At 35.2% G+C, this 24,157-nt stretch overlaps 1 protein-coding gene across 3 annotated transcripts in view; it reads left to right on the forward strand.

Moving 5' to 3' along the window:
• Positions 1–24,157, forward strand: part of LOC145680561 (diacylglycerol lipase-beta-like) — a 142,409-nt gene that overhangs the window by 71,461 nt on the left and 46,791 nt on the right. The window contains exons 1-2 of one of the 3 annotated variants that reach the window (XM_081751196.1): positions 5,505–5,740; positions 23,895–24,002. In XM_081751196.1, coding sequence (XP_081607322.1) covers positions 23,908–24,002 — 95 coding nt within the window. In that variant the 5' untranslated portion in view covers positions 5,505–5,740; positions 23,895–23,907. Of the gene's footprint in view, positions 1–5,504; positions 5,741–17,151; positions 17,381–23,894; positions 24,003–24,157 lie in introns of those variants that run through there. The other 2 variants (XM_081751194.1, XM_081751195.1) reach the window with 2 other exon arrangements.

Consider the following 24,157-nt stretch of genomic DNA (forward strand, 5'->3'; position numbering starts at 1 on the left):
AACGACATCTGTCCTAACCTGCCATTCTTTTAACCACATGTGAGAATACACCACCTATATTTAAAACAAAAGAAAGCGACAACGCGCAAGTGATTTCTTGAACATTCTCGTGAACATATAAGCAAGTAGAAAGCACATTGGATTGATAGAGCACAGACGAGGACGCCACAAAGTCGGTATTGCAGAGTGTCCTTTTAAAAGGACGGTAGGCATATCTGGATACCAATACGTTAATGAAAATTATGAAACTCTGCCTGAGAAATAAAAAACAAAGACAAGACATATATAACGGGAGTTTGGCTACTGGCATATAATTTGAAGTACTCAGCAACTACCTCTATAAAAATTGTTGCATGAGTATCTAAGGATTCTGAAACATGGATTATTGGATAAAGCAGTGGTGCCCCCCCCCCCTTATGTCTATGACGCACCCCCCAAATTGTCTATCCGTAGGTGTTCTTCCATGAAAAAAATCTTCTTTTCGATTAATTTTACCCCCCCCCTCATCAAACATATTTATATAGATTTTAACCCCCCAAATATTTCAATGACGCAGTTTGCGTCATAGCCCCCCTTTGTGGGCACCCCTGGATAAAGCACACACTAGTTCCTAAGTGAAGCCTTGACCCGACTACAGTAGGTTCCATAGCTTTGGAGCTATAGAACTTTAAAATTCTTTTTTTCTTTTTTCCTTTTTTTTTTTTCATGCTTTCAGCAGCCTATAACTCCGAAAGGAAGCATTTGTGCACCCAGGTTGGTCTACACTTTTTGTCTTATCTTGGTGTTAGGAATCACCTCTCAAACCTTGTCGGTGTTGTTTTGAAACAAGGTGTATATATAATATCGGTGGAGACATTTGCCTCTTCTCGCGGGCGCCGATCCTGGAAGCCCGGGTTCCCTAAATTTTCTTGAGCTTCCGTGTGTGTATTAAAATCTTCATTAATGTCTTGTTAGACGATATCTGACAACGAAACACATATACCTGACGCCTCCGCCCCCAGATATGTAGGAATTGGCGCCGCTGTCTCCTTCCGAAGAAAGAAAAGAGAACGGAAACAACGCTCCTGTATCTGTAGCAGTTTAGGTTCTGTGATATTTGTGAGCTTGCGTTTTAACAAATTGGCGTTTACTACACTAAAACATACTATAGTATCTATAAAGTTTACTTGTTCTTAAAATATTTTATTTGTATTTTTATAACAAAGCTTTCGTGTTTCGTTCGAACTCATAAAAAGCCTATGCAATAAAATGTCCATATATAGGCCTACGTATTGTAATTTTTCAAATTACATCTAATAAATATACAAAGTCAAACAGTATTACGACAAATCATTATTTCTGCTATGGTTGTGATTCTTCAAACAGAATCCGTGACAATGTTTACATTTTTCTTTTCTTTTAGTACGCTTTTCAAATCTAAATTCTTAATAGCGCGTTACGCTCCAATATTATTAAATAGATAGTTAATATTTGAGTAATAATTCAAGGAGATGGTTTGATTCTTTCAATCATATGAATGTAATAAAAACATACATAAATGTAGGTATATTTTCCCCTTGCTGTGATATTCAAACAATTGCTTCATGTTTTATTATGCCCCAAGAAAGAAAGATAATTACCATCATAACATACAGTATATTTATTCTCAATTATTTGTTTAAAGTTTTTTCATTAAAACAAAAAAAAAAAAAAGAAAAGAAAGAAAAGAAAAACATATACGCTTCTTCCAAGTGGGTTTTATCGTGGACAAACACCGTGTACGTATGTTTTCTCGAAGTTTTCAAGTTTCCTCCCACGTTTTCATTCCACAATTTCTTTCATGATCAAAATCACGGTCTCCTTTAGCATGACCGTGTTACAGTAATAAATAAATAAATAAATAAAACTTTACCTCTTCCTTGCTTTACCTAGATCCTGAAAGGCTACCGCAAACCAGTTATCTTTCAGTTGCGCTATATATTGGCTGATCACATCAGCTACGATCTCCATTATATGGGTCTTCTAGACTGGAGTTCACCAGTACGTAATTCAGGTAACTTCCCGGTGCACAGCCCTCTCCGCTGGTCAGGTGGCTAGCACGTATACCTTTGGTGTATGTAGTCCCGGATTCGATTCCAGATGGGAGAGCACAAGAATTTAATTTCAAAAGCATTCACTTTCATTGATCATCTGTTTCTTTTGCCTAGTGAGCATTACCGTGGAACGTAAAACTACTACTACTACTACTACTACTACTACTATTACTATTACTACTACTACTACTACTACTACTAGTAATAATAATAATAATAATAATAATAATAATAATAATAATAATAATAATAATAATAATAATAATAATAATAATAATCCTCCCGGTGCTCCGTCAAGTAATTTATTGAGCAGAGTAAATTGAAGTTATACAAGTCCACGGCGCCGACTTTCCAAAATTTATATGGGTCCATATAAATGGTGGGGCGTGTTATATGTTTTCAGGGGAGTATCGATATTTTTTTTATTGATTTCCTTTTAGTTAAAATCTTCTATGAATACTGTCATAAATGGCTGTGTTGTGATAAAGTAAAATATACAGGTACTATAAGGACAAGTTGGGACTGACCTAGCTCAATCGCTAACACAACCGACTTAAACGCAAGAGAAACGGGTTTAAACCAGGTTCCAAGGTTAAGGATAAGTTATTATAATATAAGATTAGAAATTTTAACTTCCATCTCAATGTTTTAATTGCTTATTATTTTTTTGATAATTGCAAGCGAGAAATATATATTTTTTGTTTCTGTCAAAATAAAAATCTTGTGGGTGCTGAAGCCCGGAGCACCCATGTAGTCGTCGCGCATGATATAAGTAATGACTTAGCAGCTATTTTGGAAGTATATGAGAGTGATTTCGAACATCTTGATTGAGTAATTCTCTGTTTCAAGGTTTTTGGTTGGCTATTCCCTTCTCAATTCAAAAAATGGGTTTCTCATTACTCATACAACTTACATTTAGTCTGCCGTGGAGCAGAGAACTACTCTCTGTTCTCTCGTATTTCTTTAACAGCAATAAACAAACCATTTGTATTGTTCCGCTATATTACAAAACTTGATTGTTTAGTGATGTTTTACCTTCACGCTTAGAAGTCAATAAAAATAAATCATTAAAAATCCAGTTCATTAAAAGAACAAAAGAACTTCCAAGTTGATTTTCTCTTTAACCTTAACTTTTTAACTTTAAGTGGTTAACGTACGCGCCTTTGATGTGGGAGACCCGGGTTTGATTCCCGGCAGGAGCTCATGTGGTTCGGATTCCACGTTAATCAGTAGGTCCCGTCTCATATAGCCTCGCTGTTGAAAGGGACGTTAATCTCAAAATCAACTCAACTCAATAACTAAAGGGGTTGCAATAAGCAGCATAAAGTCAAAAATAGTTCACAACCTGTAGCCCTTATCTAAACTATTGAGAATAGGATCGTTATTCATATGAACTTTTTTTTCTTTTTTGCTTAGATTCACGCATATTTCATTCGCCAAAAGAAAGAAAAAAGTCACTTCCCTTCGGAACACTGTAGCAATACTAAAATATACACGAAAGAGGCATTTCCACAATTTCTCAATATATCAAATGTTTACATTGTACACGGTATTCTGGAATTTCATTTTTGGAGAAAGTCAGTGAATTTCTTCTGAACCTTCACATGTACATATATAAACTTTGCCCTCTTACTTAACCAATGGTGTTACTTCTTTTACTATAAGACGTGCAAATCGTTTATCTATATTGGTATAACATTCATTAGTTGCTTTTAAATCCTGCTCGACTGATCGCGTTCATATATGAAAAATGGCTCTCAATAAAATATTTATATTACAAAATATGATTAATTCGAATTACATTTTAAGTGGAGTGCAAGCAGCCCCGGATTTGATTCCCAGTGGGGATACTCGATCAAAAATTTGTAACATCTTTTTCAGGCTAGCTATCCTGAGTGAGATTTATCCTACGTTTCTCGTATTCAGACCAGCCAATGCAAATGCCTAAGATAACATGATCCCAGGTAGCTTTCCTTCTTTTCCCATTCCTTTCTTGCTTTCTCACTTAACCGAGGGGCATCATCCCTCATATGTGATGGGCATAAAGCCATAGATGCATAAAATAAATTAATATTTTAGGGAACACGGTAGCTCACTGGCATAGAGCGCTCGCCTTTGGTTCCTTGTTCGATCCCAGAACCAAGTAAGTTTCTGATGGACATTGTGTCCGTGGCTTTTTCTTGGGGTTCTTCCGTTTCCTCCATCATTCTCATTTCACTAATTATTTCATAATCCTTTACTTCCATTAATCATCCACCTCCTTTAGCATAGAGGGCATATTCATGTGACGATAAATTAAATTTGATTTTGAATTTATATTTTGGGAAAATAAATTTAAATATAGAAAAAATACGAATTTTTCATTTTTTTATATATATACAGGGTTTTCATAAAGTCTGGACGGATTTAATTTGCTTATAATTTTCATAAAAATGCTCATAATGAAATCAAATAAAGTGCAAACGGTAGCGGAAGGATTAAATTTCTAGTTGGCAACACTGTTAGATAAGCGGCAACTCTGAACACGTTGAGAGAGGGAGAGGGAGGACAAGGGTCATTTTCTTGAATGGAGATTCGTACCTGGATATGTTGCAGAAATACCTCATTCCGGAACTGGAGGCACGTGGAATCCAGAACGACATCGTGTTCCAACAGGACGGGGCATCCCCTCACTATGCAATCAAGGTGAGACAGTTCCTTGACGAGAAATTCCCTAACAGATAGAGGATGTGAAAATATGTTTACGGCGTTTACGCGAATGTGTGGAGGTAAATGGCGCCCAGTTGGAGGTGTGGCGGTGAATGAACTGAGCTGGTGCAGATTACAGGTAAAAATGTAATCCTTCCGCTACCGTTTGCACTTTATTTGATTTCAATATGAGCATTTTTGTGTAAATTATAAGCGAATTAAATCCGTCCATACTTTATGAAAACCCTGTATTGAAAGTGTGAAATCCGTTAAAATTAAATGTTTTAACGTGTTTTAAATAGGGAATGTGGAAGGGATCTAAAAGTAATTTCGCAATCCTGAACATTTGGTTTACTGACATTCGTTACAACTTTTCACTGTAATTGAGTAATACTGAGTTAGAATTGACTTTATGCTCAAACTGTGGGATTTATAAATGTGTCTTGTTGAAGGATTCGTATTTTCTTTATACAATTGGAGCTTTACTGGTCATTTATGAAATAACCAATGTACAGAAAGAATTTACAAACACTGTGCTACATCTATATACAAATAAACTTTATTACGATATATACGTACACTTTAAGTTTCACATGATAAAAGGTCAAATCTGGTTTATAACTCTGTTAAAAAAATAATAGTAATAAAATCTCTACCAGGATGTCGATTATATAATTTGGTTTGATACATAGTATTTAAAACTTTTAAGACGTGAGTTGTTTGTCAGCTAGTAAGATAATTTATCTGGAAACGGTTGTTTGCAGCACGATTGCCAATGGTGTGTAAATTATGTTCGATACGGTTATTGCGATATCACAAACAAACGTAACATTATCCAATTAAATCCAGATGAAACGTGAAGTCATTCTGAAACGTGGTGTCTTGTAAACTTCTTCTACTACTGCAAAGACTTTGAAAGTGTGCTTATAAACTGAAAATTTGAATTTACACTTCTGCAAGATCAACTATCATATACTAAGGTAAGACCAGAAGAAAAAGAAATTATCTCCATTCAAGATTTTTATGATTACTTTATGATGAATATAAATTAAGTTGTTTTTCGTCTATGAAGAAAGACTGACTTAAAATAGCTCCCCGACTCTAAAGGCTTAATTATTGAAATATGAAATGAAGTCTTTGAGTTTTATGTCCCACGATTATGCTGGCTAGGCTAATGGAGACGGTGATTGTGAAAAATGAATGAAATGGTGGAATGAAGAAAGTGGGAGGAAACGGGAGAACCCCGAGAAAACCCACGCACACAGTGTTTGTCCAGGCTTAATTATTTAATATAGTTTATTGGACATTAGAATTTCACTAACAAATAATATTTAACATTTTGTATTAAGATAATATTCAGCGCTTTCTTTTGGAAGAAAACGTACTGGTACTGACCATGATTATGTTACTATAACAACTCCCACACTTTATTATTATTATTATTATTATTATTATTATTATTATTATTATTATTATTATTATTATTATTATTATTATTATTATTATTATTATTATTATATCGTCCGAGATACCTTCGGTGTCTTTAAATCGCTTCTTCTTGCTTTTGGCATCAACAGTAGAATGGAGACAGCGGAGCAGCCATGATTCCATACATTTGCTAGGGTAAAAACTGTGAAAAAGGCAGTCTTGCTATAGTGATGAACATCAGCGCATAATTTGTCCGTACAAGCAGTTACTTACTCTAGGAATCATCTGAGAGAATGTCTTTCTTATTTGCTGGAAGATATTGCAATTGTGGCCAAAGCGATCTCTAGAGGAAATATCATAGTATAGTCCGGGACTTTGTTTTTGTCAAGATACGGAAATTTATGAACAGTTTATCATTTTATTTAAGTAAAATTTTAGCGGCTGCAAAGTCAAACTTTGGGTCCTTTAAACAAGTTGAAGAAACGAAGTGTCGCAAACTATTAATTGAATTACATTTTTAAATCATATAATATATATTGTTTTTCCAATCTTCCAAGTGGTAGAGCGTTCTCCTCTGGTGCATGGGGTCCTTTATTTGATCTCAGCTCGCGCCAAGTGAGTTTTGTGGTGGACAAACACCGTGTGCGTGGTTTTCTCGGGGTTCTCCCGTTTCCTCCAACTTTCTTCATTCCACCATTTCATTCATTAATCATCATCGCCGTCTCCTTTAGCCTATCCGGCATAATCGTGGGACGTAAAACTTAAAAAGATTTCATTCATTTCATTCCAGTCTTTTAATCGACTTAAACTGAAATTTTAATTTAATAAATACACTTATTATTATTATTATTATTATTATTATTATTATTATTATTATTATTATTATTATTATTATTATTATTATTATTATTATTATTATTATTATTATTATTATTATTTACTGGAGAAATCACGTTGGTGGTAGAGATCCGCGTTCATTCACCTGTTTGCTTAAGTCCTTTAACATCTTTGAGGAAAGGTTTTAGATATCAAGACTACATATGCAGTCGTGTGTGTGTGTTCTTAAAATCTTACTTTAAGTAAAGAATACAGGAAGTGTGTTTGTTAGAATTGTGTGTTTGCTTCTTACATAACGGTACATCCAATATCAATCTACCTAGCTTTCTATACTTTCCAAAAAATTTTACTATACATATCAGATGCTTGCAGGAGTAGCAGCAATTACAATAAACTTTAAAAAGAAGAGAAAGGAGCTACTAAATTTTTATTCATTAATTATATCTTCTCCCTATTAAAAAGAAATATTATTGCATCTAACTCCTGTATGCGTAAAAAATGTTTTTAATATTTCTAAAAAAAAATAATAATAATTCTTATAGTGTGTGGATGAATAATGAGAAATCTGAGAGGACATTGCTGTCTTTCAATATCTCCTTCTCCTCCCCCTTCTTTTTAATACGATCACGCAAGTAGGGCTTATAAAATTGTAATGTTATTAGAATCACGACAGTAGATCTTATAAGATTGTAATAATGTTAGTAGAATCATATCACCAGGTCTTATAAGATTGTAATGTTATTAGGATCACGTCAGCATCTTATGAGATGATAATGTTATTAGGATCACGCAAGTAAGGCTTATAAAATTGTAATGTTATTAGAATCACGACACTAGATCTTATAAGATTGTAATAATGTTAGTAGAATCATATCAGCAGGTCTTATAAGATTGTAATGTTATTAGGATCACGTCAGCATCTTATAAGATGATAATGTTATTAGAATCACGCAAGTAAGGCTTATAAAATTGTAATGTTATTAGAATCACGTCAGTAGATCTTATAAGATTGTAATAATGTTAGTAGAATCATATCAGCAGGTCTTATAAGATTGTAATGTTATTAGGATCACGTCAGCATCTTATAAGATGATGATGTTATTAGGATCACGCAACTAAGGCTTATAAAATTGTAATGTTATTAGAATCACGACAGTAGATCTTATAAGATTGTAATAATGTTAGTAGAATCATATCAGCAGGTCTTATAAGATTGTAATGTTATTAGGATCACGTCAGCATCTTATAAGATGATAATGTTATTAGGATCACGCAAGTAAGGCTTATAAAATTGTAATGTTATTAGAATCACGACACTAGATCTTATAAGATTGTAATAATGTTAGTAGAATCATATCAGCAGGTCTTATAAGATTGTAATGTTATTAGGATCACGTCAGTAGATCTTATAAGATTGTAATAATGTTAGTAGAATCATATCAGCAGGTCTTATAAGATGATAATGTTATTAGGATCACGTCAGCATCTTATGAGATGATAATGTTATTAGGATCACGCAAGTAAGGCTTATAAAATTGTAATGTTATTAGAATCACGGCAGTAGATCTTCTAAGATTGTAATAATGTTAGTAGAATCATATCAGCAAGTCTTATAAGATTGTAATTTTATTAGAATCACGTCAGTGAGTCTTATAAGATTGTAATGTTATTAGGATCACGTCAGCATCTTATGAGATGATAATGTTATTAGGATCACGCAAGTAGGGCTTATAAAATTGTAATGTTATTAGAATCACGGCAGTAGATCTCATAAGATTGTAATAATGTTAGTAGAATCATATCAGCAGGTCTTATAAGATTGTAATTTTATTAGAATCACGTCAGTGAGTCTTATAAGATTGTAATGTTATTAGGATGACGTCAGCATCTTATGAGATGATAATGTTATTAGGATCACGCAAGTAGGGCTTATAAAATTGTAATGTTATTAGAATCACGGCAGTAGATCTCATAAGATTGTAATAATGTTAGTAGAATCATATCAGCAGGTCTTATAAGATTGTAATTTTATTAGAATCACGTCAGTGAGTCTTATAAGATTGTAATGTTATTAGGATCACGTCAGCATCTTATGAGATGATAATGTTAGGATCACGCAGGTCCAAGTCTCACATAGGCTCGATGCTGAAAGGGACGCTAAACTCAAAATCGACTCAATTCACTTTTACTGTCTTCAGCACAATATATTTTTCTTCTGTTATCACTACTACTATTATTACTACTACTACTACAATAATAATAATAATAATAATAATAATAATAATAATAATAATAATAATAATAATAATAATAATAATAATAATATAATAATAATAATAATAATAATAATAAAGTTGAGGTGAACCAAGCTGAAAAGCTCCTTGCGTGCAAAGCTGTGGAACAAAGCCTCTGTTGCCAAGTCGAGCATCGAGCTCGGTCACCAAATATAGCGATCCTTATTCTTTAGGCGATGGCCCACCAAATCTGGATCATATCCGGCCAGTAGTTACCGATAATTATGATGCCACGTACAAGCCGAGCCGAGCCTATATCGGCCGAATTCGGCTGCAAATTACTATTACTAATATTACTATTAAGTATTCTGGCTTCTGGCAGGTTCTGAGATTAGACCCTTTTTTTTTAAAAAAAAAAAAAAAGGTTTGGTCCGTGAAATGTTTCTTATACGTTTCTCGATCTTCAGCTTTATCTTTTAACTCCCAATATTTTCTATTTTTCAAATCAGCGATCAGTTGTATTAGTCTTATTCATATTCCTCGCTTTCCTTCCATCTTTCCTTGTATGGCGGTATGAAGAAGACAATTTCTTCGCAAGATATGTCCAATCCAATTGACTTTCCTACGAAGGATTCTGGAAGCTAGAAGCGTCCTCTTCTCTCCTATCCGTTTTAAAACATCTTCGTTTGTCTCTGTCCATTTTATCTTCTCCATCTTCCTCCAACGCCGCATTTCGTAGCTCTTTAAATATTTCTTTTTTAACTTCCGTAATGTTCAAGTGTCTAACCCATACAGTCCAATGCTCCATATATAGTTGCTAGCACTTGACCAACTTCATTCTTAGTTCAATATAAAGTCTGCTAATTAAGAGTGATCTTTTCTTGTTGAATGCTTCTTTGGCTGTGACAATTCTTGACCTAATCTCTTTGGTGCAGTAAGCGTCTCTTGTCAAAATACTTCCCAGATACTTGATATTATCGATCCCTTCAAGTTCTCTTTGTTCTACTCTGACCCGTAAGGCCACGTTTCCACGGGATATTCTCATCAGGCCCGTATTTATATGTTGTGCGCCCCTGTGCTCTAAATAATATGCCAACCCCCTCCCCGCACAAACTTTTGTTTCAAACAAGGAAACAAGCCGTGATTTTGCAAATATACCAGTGTTTGTTGAATAGCAATTTAGGTATTACAAGTTACAAAAGTTACAACGTAATTTTAAATGGTCTAATTCTCTCAGTGATGATTATGATATGGTGTTCTTCCCGAAGGTATGTGTTTGATTCTAAAGTCCCTGGGTAACGTGAACCCATGGTAGTTTATCATAGTAGTTTACACAGTTCTTTTGCTGAATTCATTATACTAGAGTGAATTAAACACATTAACATATTTTCTCGCGCTTACGCGGGACTGCAAGTTGCTAGTTTTGAATATTACTTTATTGTGAATCTTTAAAAAAAATCCAAAATTTTACCGCCTCTAAATTCTGCCGCCCTGTGCTTGAGCACAGAATAGCACTTACGTAAATTCGGGCCTGATTCTCATGACTTTCGATTTTTAGATATTTATTTCCATTCCATATTGTTTCCTAGTGTCAACTATTTTGTCAATCATTTCCTGTAAATACTTCTTCGGTTCTAGTTTAATAACCGTATCAGCTGGATACCTGATGTTGTTACGATCTGTCCTCCAATCTTGAAATCCCCAATTCTCATTATTGCTTCCTTCATTAAACATTCACTGTAAGTGTTAAATAATTGGGGCGACATACTACATCCTTGTCTGACACCTGAGCATTATTCCTTTTAGACGATGACAGGCATGTAGCCAGCACAGTTTCTTAAAGGGGACAGATATTAATATTGAGGGATTAATGATAAAGACATGAAAGTATACCGCAACATTGTTTATTATTATTATTATTATTATTATTATTATTATTATTATTATTATTATTATTATTATTATTATTATTATTATTATTCGTGGAATCTGTAACAGAGCTCCTTTTACAAATGATATACTATACTGACAAATATTATGTTACACAAATCCAAGGTTACAGAGTTTCGTCAAAGAAATAACGATGGTACATGATTCAATTCAATTACATATTTTTTGTGGGTTAGGTAATACAGAAAATTACAAAGTACTAATTTATGTAAAAGGAACTGACAACACTGTTAATTAAAATATTTGGAAATTACAGAATGCTTTTCACAAAGATGTTATGAGGTATTTTTGTACCTATAAGAATTGAGAAAGCAATCGTGACATGATGAAAAAGAATATATATATATATATATATATATATATATATATATATATATATATATATATATATATATATATATATATATATATATATATATATATATATAGGGGTTGGACAAAAAAATCTAAAACGTTTGTAAAAGTGTGAAAATCATACCTAGTATTGTGTGGGGCCTCCTTTTGCGTTCAAAACAGCTTGGATCCGAGGTGGAATGGACGTATACAGCTCCTGAATCGTGGTGTGTGGAATTTTGTACCATTGTTCCTCCAAAACATGCACCAGTTCCTTAAGGGATGCTGGTGGAGGGTAATGAGACCGAATACGCCTTTCTAACTCAGACCACAATGGCTCAATGATGTTCAGATCTAGTGATTGTGGGACCCAGGGGGAGGTGTGATAGCTTCTGGTCATCTGAATATCACTCATAATAGCTTTGGAACTTCTTGTATAAATTAATAAAAGACAAATTCTGACCAAAGCATATATTAACCAATAAATAATAGCGTTACAGTTTCGGCAAATTAACTTTGCCTTCATCAGACACATTATGAAATACAATTTCTAAGATTACAGCTTATATACTTCTTAAAATGAGAGGTCATTCTATGAACCAATTATATTCCTCCTTTCCTTTTTAACAATTTTTAATTAATACATATGCAACTTTTAATGATCAACTTTCAGTTAAGAGCCAAACTTTTAATTGGCACCACACCTGTGTATTCTTAATGAATAACTTTCACTCTTGAAAAAACATAAACTTTTAATTGTCTATCCGCTGTTCAATACACCTGTTTTCACCTCTTCTTTCTTCTCTGTTTTATCCAATATCTTTCTCCATACATCATGTATATTTAGTCCGCTATTCCAATTCATAAGTTTCTCGCTTCCTTCCTTTCTTATTCATTCTGCCTCTTTCCATTTTCTTCTAATGCTTCGTTTTTCTCCTTTTCCAGCCCCTCTACGCCTTTCATGTCCTATCTCCTTCACATGTTTATGTATAGCGTTACTATCTCTCTTCAATCTAACGTCGTCCCTGTGCTGTTTAATCATTTCTTGTAACCTCTTTCCTGTTTCTCCTATATAACTCACTCATATCACATTCTTTGCATTTAATTCTATATACAACCTCTTCATCACTTATTTGAATCTCTGTTACCTTCCTTTTCCTCGTTCTCAACGCATCTAACATTCTTCTACTTCTTCTTCTGTACGTTCTTACTCCTCCTTTTCTCAAGAAGTTTTTTAAGACTTCCGTTTTTTTTCTTATGCTCTCTATCCCGAACCATCTTTTCTTTTCTTCTTCTGTATCTTCTCTCACTTCCTTCTGCCTTCTGTCCTCTTCTTTCTTGCTATTCTTCTTCAATCTATCCTTACTATATCCATTCTGCATTGATAAACTATGAAATTCCTCTATGTCTTCTTTTCTCCTCTCGTCATCACTGTCTATCATTTTTATCCTTCTCTCCATGTTTCTAATAAAGTTACTTTTAGTTCCTTCATCTACATCACTTTTTCTATGGCAATAAACACCTGCTAAACATTGTTTCCTATACCATGTTGTTTCGAATTTACCTCCTACTTTTCTTATTGTCATATCTAAAATGTTTATTTTTCCCTCTTCCTCTAATTCTACCTCTAGGCTTATTCCTTTTTCTTTATCTTCTATCCTTCCCACAAATTGTTCGAACTGTCTCTTCGTTCCTTTCCAAATACCTAAGCAATCATCCACACACTTGCAAAACATAATCAGTCTTTCGCTTTCTTCCTCTTTAACTTCCTGTTCCCATTTATTCATCACAATTTCTGATAACACTGGGCTTAATTTCGATCCTATACTTAGTCCTTCCTTTATTTTCGCTAATTTTTCTCCTGTTGTACACACACTGTTCTCCCATATCAGTTTTAATGCTTTTATCACTTTCTCTTTCTTCAATTTCCTTATTGTTCTATTCTCCATTTCTTCTTCTGGTCATGTTCCTCAAACCATGATTTCACCGTTTTTGCAGTGTGACAGTCATCTTGGTGCCAAATCATCTTGGTAGATGCCATCACCATCAGGGAACAATGTTTGGGCCATGGGTAGAACCTAGTCCCCCAAAATAGACTCATACGCCTGAGCATTCATCATTCCATGCAAGGCTATGATGGGATCTGCAGAAAACCACGATATCACTGCCCATACTGTAACAGAACCACCCCCATGCTTTACAGTTGAAAGCAGACAGTCTGTATCATAGGACTGCGACGGTGTTCTCCATACGTAAACACGACCGGTTGTTGGAAACAAGATGAAGGTCCATTCATCGGACCACATTACGTGTTTCCACTGCTCATGAGTCGACGCCTTGTGGTCCTTGCACCACTGGACACGCCTCTTCGCATTTACTGCTGTGACCAGGGGCTTGGTGATAGCGGCCCTGCCATGAATTTTCATTTTATGAAGTTCCCGTCGCACTGTTTTTGATGAAACCGGGTTCTGTAGGTCGGAATTGAGTTCAGACATAATTTTCATTGCAGTGGTCTTCTTTTTACCTGCTACAATCCGTTTTAATGCCCTCCGGTCCCAATCTGACAGGATTGTCTTTCAACCACTGTTGTGCTTTGCAGACGTCGTTTGCCCATGAATTGTGTATGCCCTCGTGACATTGCACACAGTACCTTTCGATACCCCCACAAATTTCGCCACTGTTGCAACTGAAGCTCCAACCAGACGGGCACCAACGACCATGCCTCTTTGGAAGTCTGTCAGGTCGCCCATTTTACCGCACCACTTTCACACCACGACACTCACAGGTGAACTGGTTACCGCTGACGGAAAAGGAAGGTCCACATGACACATTAAAAAAAAAAAAACGATCGGCAACCGCAACACGTGTTGTACAGTACAGTGGAGGGCCAAACTTACATGTCCTGTATGAAGTGTTTTTAGATTTTTTGTCCAGCCCCTGTATATATCATATAAACACTTCTTGCATAACATATAAATATTTACATCAGAGGGGTTTACGTGAACACTTCGCAAACTCAATAACCCCTATTATAATATTACTTTGTGTCAATGACAAGCTATTCTAGGTCTTTATAGTACATTCATAGTGTCTTTATGTTAAGGCAACAAAATGAAGTTCGATTTTTGTGTCTCATAAAAAGTCATTTGGGAGGGGGGAAGAGTCGTTAGGTGTAATATGCGGTTTTCTACTATGTATGTAGAAGACAGAATAATTAGAGCTGCTTCTGTAAGTACTTTTAACCAGGAATAGTCTCACCGAATTTTGCAGTTTATGAGAGCTGCTCCAACTATTTGGTCTCATTCATTAGTCAATGCAACAGATCCATTTCCTGCTTTAAACTCTGAAGTGTATGACAATGGTCGTCTTTGTGTTTGACAAGATTGCACATATATATTTCAAATTTGTTCATTTCTGTTCCCGATCAGCAAGTGTTGAATAATTCCAATCACAGTCAGTTCAGGGTTCTATTCCTGGTGGGACCACTCAAGGAGTGCTGAAATGCTAAGCAGTCTTTGAGTATTCTGTCAGTTTGTCTGAACGGGGGCTCTATAGTTTAATTACTCATGAGTGCAGAACTATTCCACCACTACCTCAAACACGTACATCTTCTTACTTTAATATCAGATATCTTTGGAGCCTGGGAACTCATGTGGTTCGGATTCCACGTTAATCAGTAGGCCCACGTCTCATATAGCCTAGCTGCTGAAAGGAATGTTAAAATCAACTCAACTCAATCTTTAGAGCCATCATGATAATTAAGTGAATAGGACTACAAATTGATCAGTATCAGCACTCCTAGTGGCCATCACGTTTTCATTCACGTGACACCCTAGTTTGCTTCGTGGTCCAGTAAAATTCATCGACTGGAAATCGAACCCTGCACATTGCGGACGTGATTCCAACTATCTGTAGTCTTTCTATTTCAAGTGTGGCCCTGCTGTCGATGTTTTTGACCGTGCCTCCCTCGAAAGGGGAGGGACAAGTTGCTGTGGCCGAGATTTTTCAATAGTTGGATGCGGACAGGATTGCCACATAGAATTATTTCACCGGTTTCGCTGTGCACTGTCTTGTTAGCCAATTTAAGTAGCCTACAATTTTCGCTCGCCAAGATCACACTACAGAATGACAAATTAACAACAGAGCCAAGGTCATTCACTGCTTTCCCGAAAGCAAAGGAGTTTCCTCCGTAAGAGGGCGGCGGGGGTGGGGCCAAAGTATGTTTCACATATTTTCCTAGGACACAGTTGAAATAGAAAGGCTCTAACCACTAGAGTACGGACAGTGTTGCCAATTTAGGGGATAAGTCGGTAAATCTAGAGGGATTCGACTTCCAGTATAACGACAAAAAGGATATTTTTTTTCAATGAGCGACTTCTTGGTGATTTTTGAATGATAATTTGGCGACTTTCTTACAAATTTAGCGACATTTGTGCTGTGAACATCTGTAATCAAGTACTATAAGTTCGAATCTCTTTAGATACATGTTTCTCGTTTGTTTATTTGAATCAGTGCAAATGTTGAGGAGCTGGAAAAGTACGTAGCATTTTACCTCCATACTCCCGCTTTGATTGTTGTTACCTCCTCCCTTCTAATGGAGACCAACTCCAAACCTTAAATGTCCTTTAGTTCTTAGACACAAATAATACATTATCCATAGCAAGGTGATTATTTGTAGAAGCGTGACTAAAAGTCAAATTATTGCTAGTTACATATTCTTTCTATTACGTTTTAGGTATACATTTCTGTATAAGAATTTTTAGCGACTCTTCACCCAATATTGAATTCATTTCATCTCCCATTTAGCGACTTTTTATGCCAGCTTGTTTGCAACACTGCTGCGGAATTACTTTTCTTAAATGCATATAAACAATTTGTATATAGTAATCAAGGATCGTTGATAGTAATATTCGATTTCCTAATTCTATACTTATGTCCTCGGCCCTCGTATCTAAATTCTTCCTACACCACTAGAACGTTGAACTCCAATCAATCTAGTAATTATAATGTTGGCTTTTCGATTGGATTACATTAACCGATTTCTGTCGCATTTAAAACACAAAGGCTTAGTCTATATTATGGTGACTGAACCCTCCTTTGTAAGTACGTCCATACTATTTGTTAAACTAGATTAAAATAATCCTATCCTTACGTAAGGAACATCACGGAACTGGTGTAGATCAGTGTTATTCTTTTGGTATTTCTCAAGATATCATATCATACGAAGCAAACACAAATTACTGTAGACATGCAGTTAATATTGATTCTGATGCATGACCTCTTGCGACATATTCACGCTATATTTTGCGTCGTGTGACCTTATATGTCATTTTATAGATTACGTAAAGAAACATGTGAGTATTTTGTCATGTGCTTTATTGTCCTTTTAGCGAAAAAAATAATAATAATGTTACTATTTAAGTCACTGTAAAGATAATAAATCTGGGTACTGAGATACCATCGCTTAATGATGAATATTTTCATTCGAAAACATTTCATTACTTCTGTCAATTATTTCATTGATTATTCGTTTAGAGTACAAAATATTTTCATTTCCCGCACGCGATGCAACAGCATCTTTTTTTCCTGCAACAGGTATCCCTCTATCGGACATGCGTGGAAGTTCGGGGAATGAAGTGAAGAGCGAATCCGTCGGTCCGTCCCCGGGTCCGTCCTGAAGCAGCTCAAATCTGTGCAAGTGTTGTGTGAAAAAAATGGATTATATATTAAATAATATATTTACATAATCAATAATTTAATGTTTAATCTTCTGATAAGTACACAAAATGCAGTTATGAACTACAATGTAAAACATGTAGTGTTATGCGATAGTTAAAGGTAGGAGACCGTTTTAATATGTGATAACACGGAAGTTGTTGATCTCGTTATTATTGATTTTTTAAAGTATTTATTTTTAAATCTGTTGTGATTGGCATTTCCCATTTTATGGATGTGGTTAAGCCTAAACAGGCAACAGGTACTTGCAGGTAGAAGGATATGTTGTGTGTGTCAAAATAGGTACGCTACTAGTGTGTTTACTTGAGTAAGAATTAAGATTTTAGGTAACGTAGACCTAATATTTACTTATAATTCTCCAAATTATAAATAAATCTATGCTACGAACTTGTTGCACTTTTAACTTACGTTGAGTAATTTACTATAATTCATAAATTTTATTTGTAATTTAGGGACAGAATGTCTGAGATTGACCTACATTGAATAAGAAAGTGCCGATGAATGATACGGGCTCGAGATTCGCAAAATTTAAGTGAAGTATATCATAACGAATGGGTATCACATTAGTTAATTTATGCTAGAGATATGTATGGTAAGAAATAGTGAAATAATAAATATAGACAGCGTGAACGAAGTAATCCAAGCAATGGTGCAGTGTTTTAGGGCTACTTCTTTCTCTTCGCACGTGCCTTTTAGGTTCATGTTTCCAAAATAGTATATTCATTAAAAAAGTAAAAGTAATGATTGTGAGAAACGTGTCAGAAGTGCAATTCCACTTCAAAGTTAGCTTCTAGTAACCACCTAGCATTGGTTGGTGTTTTTCGCACGAATGTTTTTTTTTTTTTTTTTTCTTGCATAAAACGCTATATTCATAATCCCAAAGATTGTCTATCGAAATGTTCACGAGTACACATAATGAACTTTTCCTCCTCCCCCAGTACTAATTTTGGCATTTATTCCGAAGATGGTCGGCCGCCTGGTTTTCGAGAATAGTGCATCGTTGGTAATCCAGCACATAAGCATCGTGAATGAAAAACTGGTTATTTCAGAGTTGCCACATAATGCAACACACTAATAGTGAAAATTACAGACTGAGTCTAAATTACCAACAAATTTTCATAAATGAGATATTCCCAATGCTGAAACGAAACAAGTATTCAATCTGCTGTCATCGTGTTCTAATACATTGGTGCTATATGTCGTGAATCACATTTCATGTTGCTACTACTGACTGGCAAAACGAGTATGTAGGCTTACTTTTGGCGCATCGCTAGAAAGAATTGTTGGAGAGTTATAATTTTTGTACTGATTTCTTCTTATTGTCCCCTAAATGTTTCCATTGGGTGACGTGAAATTATCTCACTTAGCATAGATAAAATTCAAGGGGCTACCAGAAGTAATTGTTAAAAAATTACAATTCTTTTACGATTTATGTACAAATATGGCTTCATAAAAATTAGTGCAAAAACACAAGCAACCTGTTCTAGATGGCCACTAAAAAAGCATGAATGCTATCTGACCAAGTTAGGGCAGGGCGGAGCTGGTGAGTTCCCGCGGGGAGGTGTCAGCGATAGTGGATATGTGCGGAAAATAGGGTAGTAGGATTATTTTTTTTTCAATTATATGAGTTTCAATAGCACTTGCCACTTTCATATTAGTGACACTCCACTTGTAAACATAAAATGCAGGTTCTATACATTGTGCAGAAATATGCCACCGGTGGAATATAGATTCTAACATAGATATCTTTCACATGCACTCAATTATTTCATCCATTGTAAAGCACTTGTAATGATTTTTCACTAATAACCCAACACTTGTAAACCTAATATACGGCTGTATTACTTTGTATTTAATTCTGTCGCCTGCAGATGTTTGTTCTTTATAAACATGTTTTTTCATGCAAAGTATTGATATTTACCTGTAAATCTTCCAAATGTGGTGCGCCAAAACTACACCTGTACCAAGACGAGTTCATAGTAATTTTCTACTGCATCTGTAATTAAAAGTCAAATTCTAATTACACCCGCATTTTAATCTTTATATTGTTTCTTTTTACGTTCACATTCACAAATGGATCATTCCATGTCAAGAGGACCAGAGATCGACCATTTCCAAAGGTAATTAAATTCGATGGAAAGGTCTACGTTGTTGATGGTTATACGCCAAATATCAGTTGAATATCTGCTTTGGCTACATGTATATGACCTTTCAATGAGAAGCTACTTTACCTTCGCTCTGCGTGCGAAGGTACTAAGTTTTCCCAGCGTTTTTAAACGTTATAGTAAACATATCCTGATCTTTTGCATGCTTGAACAATTTTTGACGCTGATTCAGAATATCTTGCCAATTAACCGTTTAAGCATACCTTAGTATAGATACAATTTCTAAAAGTTGGCAAATTAGTCCTCATGCAATTCAGAGAGCCTACATTGAACGTTGTGAATGCACCACTTCAATCGAAAATTCGATGTGTTGATTAAATTTCAGTTCTCACTCAGCTGGATCCAAAGACTTGATAAGGGGGTTAAAAATTCAGAATTAGAAAGGGGGTTAATGTTTCGTAGGTGCAATTTTTTTTTGGTTTCTTTGTCGGACAATATCTCAGTTGTACACTCTCCAATATTATTTTTCTTGCCATGGCTGGAAAGAGCATACTTCAAGCTTTAGAAACTTTATATTTTGGAATTGCTGTGTCTTAATAAATAAAAAGACCTTTCAGAAGGTTTGGAAAGTCATATTCTTCAAATGTTGTAGAGCATTCTATAATCTAGAACAGTTTATAATATTCGAGAAAATTATAGAATGAGTTAGAGTATTCTATAATGTTCTACATTTCAAAGTATTCTAACAACATTTTGTCGATGATGACTTTCCAAACCATCTGAGAGATCTTTTTATTTCTTAAGGAGCCGCGGTGGCTCAGTGGTAGAGCGCTCACCTTTGGTGTATAGGGTCCTTGGTGCGATCCCAGCTCGCGCCAAGTGAACTTTCCTCCCACTCTTCATTCCACCATTTCATTCATTTCTCATCATCGCCGTCTCCTTTAGCCTAGCCGACATGATCATGAGGCGTAAAACGTAGGGTTCCAAAATTAAACTGCTCCTCTATGCTTCCAAGCTTTGATTGAATTAGCGCATCCACAACGTAGGTATGATGTGTTCAGTGCAAGGTCTCTGAATTGCGCAGACTTTTGTGTCCAGAATTGTATCTCTACTGAGATATGCTTAAACAGCTGTAAGGTATTCTGAATTAGCGTCCAAAGTTGATGAAAAGTGTGCAAAAGACCAGGTCATTTTGTTAACTACAACGATCAAAAGCACTTGGTTTACTTAGAATCTTTGCATCTTCGTACGCGGAGCGAAGGTGAACAGCCTATCTTTGGAAGGCCATATGCATGCAACCAAAGCAATGTTCAACTGAAATTTGGCGCATAACCATCATAGACAATATAGAACTTCCCACCAAGTTGCATTAACTTCGGAAATAGTCGAGCTGGGACCATTTTTGGATTTCATTCCTTTGACATAGAACGATTCAAATAATCTGATTTAAACTCATATATATATATATATATATATATATATATATATATATATATATATATATATATATATATATATATATATATATATATATATAAGCTTAACTTATATATATATATATAATGTGTATGTATGTTTGTAATGACATCGTAGTCCACTAAACCACTAACTCCTTTTTCACCAATAAAAAAACATAACGCAAACCACATCCACTGATGAAGATTGACTCACATGTAATTCATTTGACATAAAGGAACCGACGCTTTTATGAGCTCCCGGCATAAGCATACTAGAGCTTATAGTTTAACTCCGAATATTTGTATGTATTGTGTATGTGGTACTTTTTTTTCTGAATAAATACTGTCCAGATCTAAACCAAATTTGGTGGGTAAGTAGCCCATCTTGTAATAAAGATCGCTATAGTGTCTGGGCTCGGCTCGCCTTGTACATGCTGCTTTATTTCTTGGTAGCTACTGGCCACATCTGAACGTTAGTGAGCAGGTAGCCCATCGTCTAAGATAGTGATGGGCAAACTTTTTTAGGAAAGGGCCAAAATGAAAAACCTTTATGCGGGCCAGTATAATTTTTCTAAAAAGATAAATAAATTACAAATTAGAGCAGTTTTCTATATTCTCCCTTCATTAAAGATCCCCATTTTGCTGAAAACCCACCCTTTCCAATTTTAGGCCCTAGAAAGAGTACATGTCCGGGTAAAAGAGGACGTCCGGTAAGCCGATTATTTTCATTTCTCAGATTAGTAAGTTTCATCATTGGTCTAAAGAATAAAGATTGGCTGTATATGGTAGCCGAGCTCGACAGGCTCATCTCGCCTTGAATATAATACTTTATTTGTCGGTAACTACTGGCGGGATTTGAACCAAATTTGGTCGGCAAGTAACTCTTCGTCTAAGGAATAAGGATCTTATATTTGGTGGACGAGTTCGGTCAGGAACCAGATTTGCACACAAGGACCTTCTGAGTTGTTTTGACCGCCTGTTTTCTGCTTGTTTCTTTCATTGTAAAGCAATGATTTCTAGTGACAATGGTAAAAGATTTTTTTTTTCCCGGTAGGAATCTAATTTTATTGAATGTATGCATTGAAAAAGGGAAATTATACTTAGCTTTCTAATATATTGTTTACGTTACTAAACTAGAAAACTTGTTGGCAAAGTTACTAACAGTTATATTGATTTTGAGTTCCTATATTTTGCGTCCTGGTGCAATATCGAGATTATGAAAGACATGGCCTACCATTAACGTAAAACCACGAAAATGGATTGAATCGGAGATTGATCTACAGTTGGCCTGTACACAAATCATGATACTTGATTAACCCTCACGGTATAGGTCGTTTCCTGCCACACTTTGCGCCTCCAAGCGAGGTGTATTACACGATCACGCCATCAGACCCAACATTCATATTTTAAAAAAAAAATCTGCTTTTACTGTTTACAGACTGTATCACTCATTAGTAGATATCCCGTTTCTTTAGGTAGTGTGACCAGAAAGAGTTTGAGAAGAGTATATAACCATAACTCATCTTTCATTAGAAGGGGATCTGTTAGTGGTTACTGTAGTTGTAGCGTCATGAAAGCGACAGAGACTATGACCACATAACATAAACGATAAGCCACGATATGATACTCCATAACATAAGCCAGCACTCCTCGCTAGTGTGGACGGGATCCTGGACTCCATTCCCGATGAGAAAGCTTTGAAAAATTTGATCGTATAGCACTTTAAACTGTAGGTCTACGTGTCATATAGCCACAGTGCTGAAGGGAATGCTAAACTGCAATCCAATCAATAAGCGATAATCGGATCTTCCCAGATCAGATCATAGTTTTACTTCCTGACCTGACTACTGTTGAAACAATGAAATGTTATGCCACCGTTTGTATTAAGATGATTCATTTCTTGATATCACTAAAAGTGATAACTTCTGACTTTTAAATCCTGTTATGGCAATTAATTTGATGTAACAGAAAAAGAGTATAGAGTGTTTGAATCTCCAAAAAAGAATATGATACTCGTAAAAAGAGTGTATCTAGTCGTTCTACTTTGGGTATTATAGATTCGATAGATTGTGAACATTCATTTAAAAATATCAATACAGATATTTTCGATATAATTTTTTTTTTTTTCAACTGTACGCTGCAAAGTAAATTAGAAAATACAAAGTATGTATGAATGATTGGAACAGAGGAATCCTAAAGTGGGATTAGAAGCTAAATTACTTACCAGGAAAAAGTGAAACCATGATTACAAGACTTAAAAAGCACACTAATGGGTTCCCTGTGACTTAGATAACCTTGAAAGTCAGAGAATTCACCTTACTCGTTAAGAGCCCTAGGAAAATCGGAGAATCTCATAAAAACCTGAAGAAAAGAAAGAAAGAAAAAAAAAACAGGCAAGGTTAGGGAATTTTAAGTACTGTGGATTTTTTTCTTCTCAAAACCCATTTCTTTTTTCCTTTGCCCTCCTATTTGATAAGGAATATTTTATAAAATAAATTTGTTTGTACATGCATGGTAAACGATGAACCTTTCAGTCAGAAAGAAATATAATTGGCTTTTTACATTATATAGGGCTATATAGACTTGGAAATTCGTAAATCGTGACTTGGAAAACCTTAAAAAAATCGGAATTTGTACTCGTGAAAAAAATAGGAACCCTAACTATGAGCTCTTTCGCCAAAATGCTTCGTCAGATAGGAAGGAGAAAAGAAGCAAATGCAGAAGTAAGTAGAGAAAAAAGTAATTTCTCTCTGCTACTTCTTTTCTTCTTATCTGAAGAACGTTTCAGCAGAAGCGCTAACATTGTGCTCTTTGCTATTTTGTAGTAATTAATTCATTATGTAATATTGTTTTGTTAACTGTAAATCTTGGCCATTATACACTGTGAGTATCTAATAAGTAGTTCTTCAATATACATTACAATTCATATTTAGTGTAGATAAGTTAGTGGTCTTTCATTGATGCAGAAACATAAGGGAGGAGAAAACTGTAGTTAGTGTAAATTAATAACCATAATATTGGTATGAGTTTAACTGTATCTTGTCTTCTTTACAGATAAGGCTTCAAGATGCCAGGGATGCTGTTATTCGGCAGGCGGTGGATGGTGGGGAGTGATGACCTTGTTTTTCCTGGCTTCTTTGATCTTCTTCTTCGGTTTGTTTGGTAAGTAACGTATAATCATATTGAAGGAGTGGCTAGGATTAACACTTACGGAATAGGACAAGAACCTAGCCAAATCGCCCAAATGTCATTTTGCACATAAAAGCCAATGAACATGTGAACTTTTTTTTTTTTATTATTATTTACTTTGCTTCTTC

Source organism: Thermobia domestica, chromosome 3 (genome assembly GCF_964235325.1).
Source record: "Thermobia domestica chromosome 3, izTheDome1.hap1.1, whole genome shotgun sequence".
NCBI classification, from domain to species: Eukaryota; Metazoa; Arthropoda; class Insecta; order Zygentoma; family Lepismatidae; genus Thermobia; species Thermobia domestica.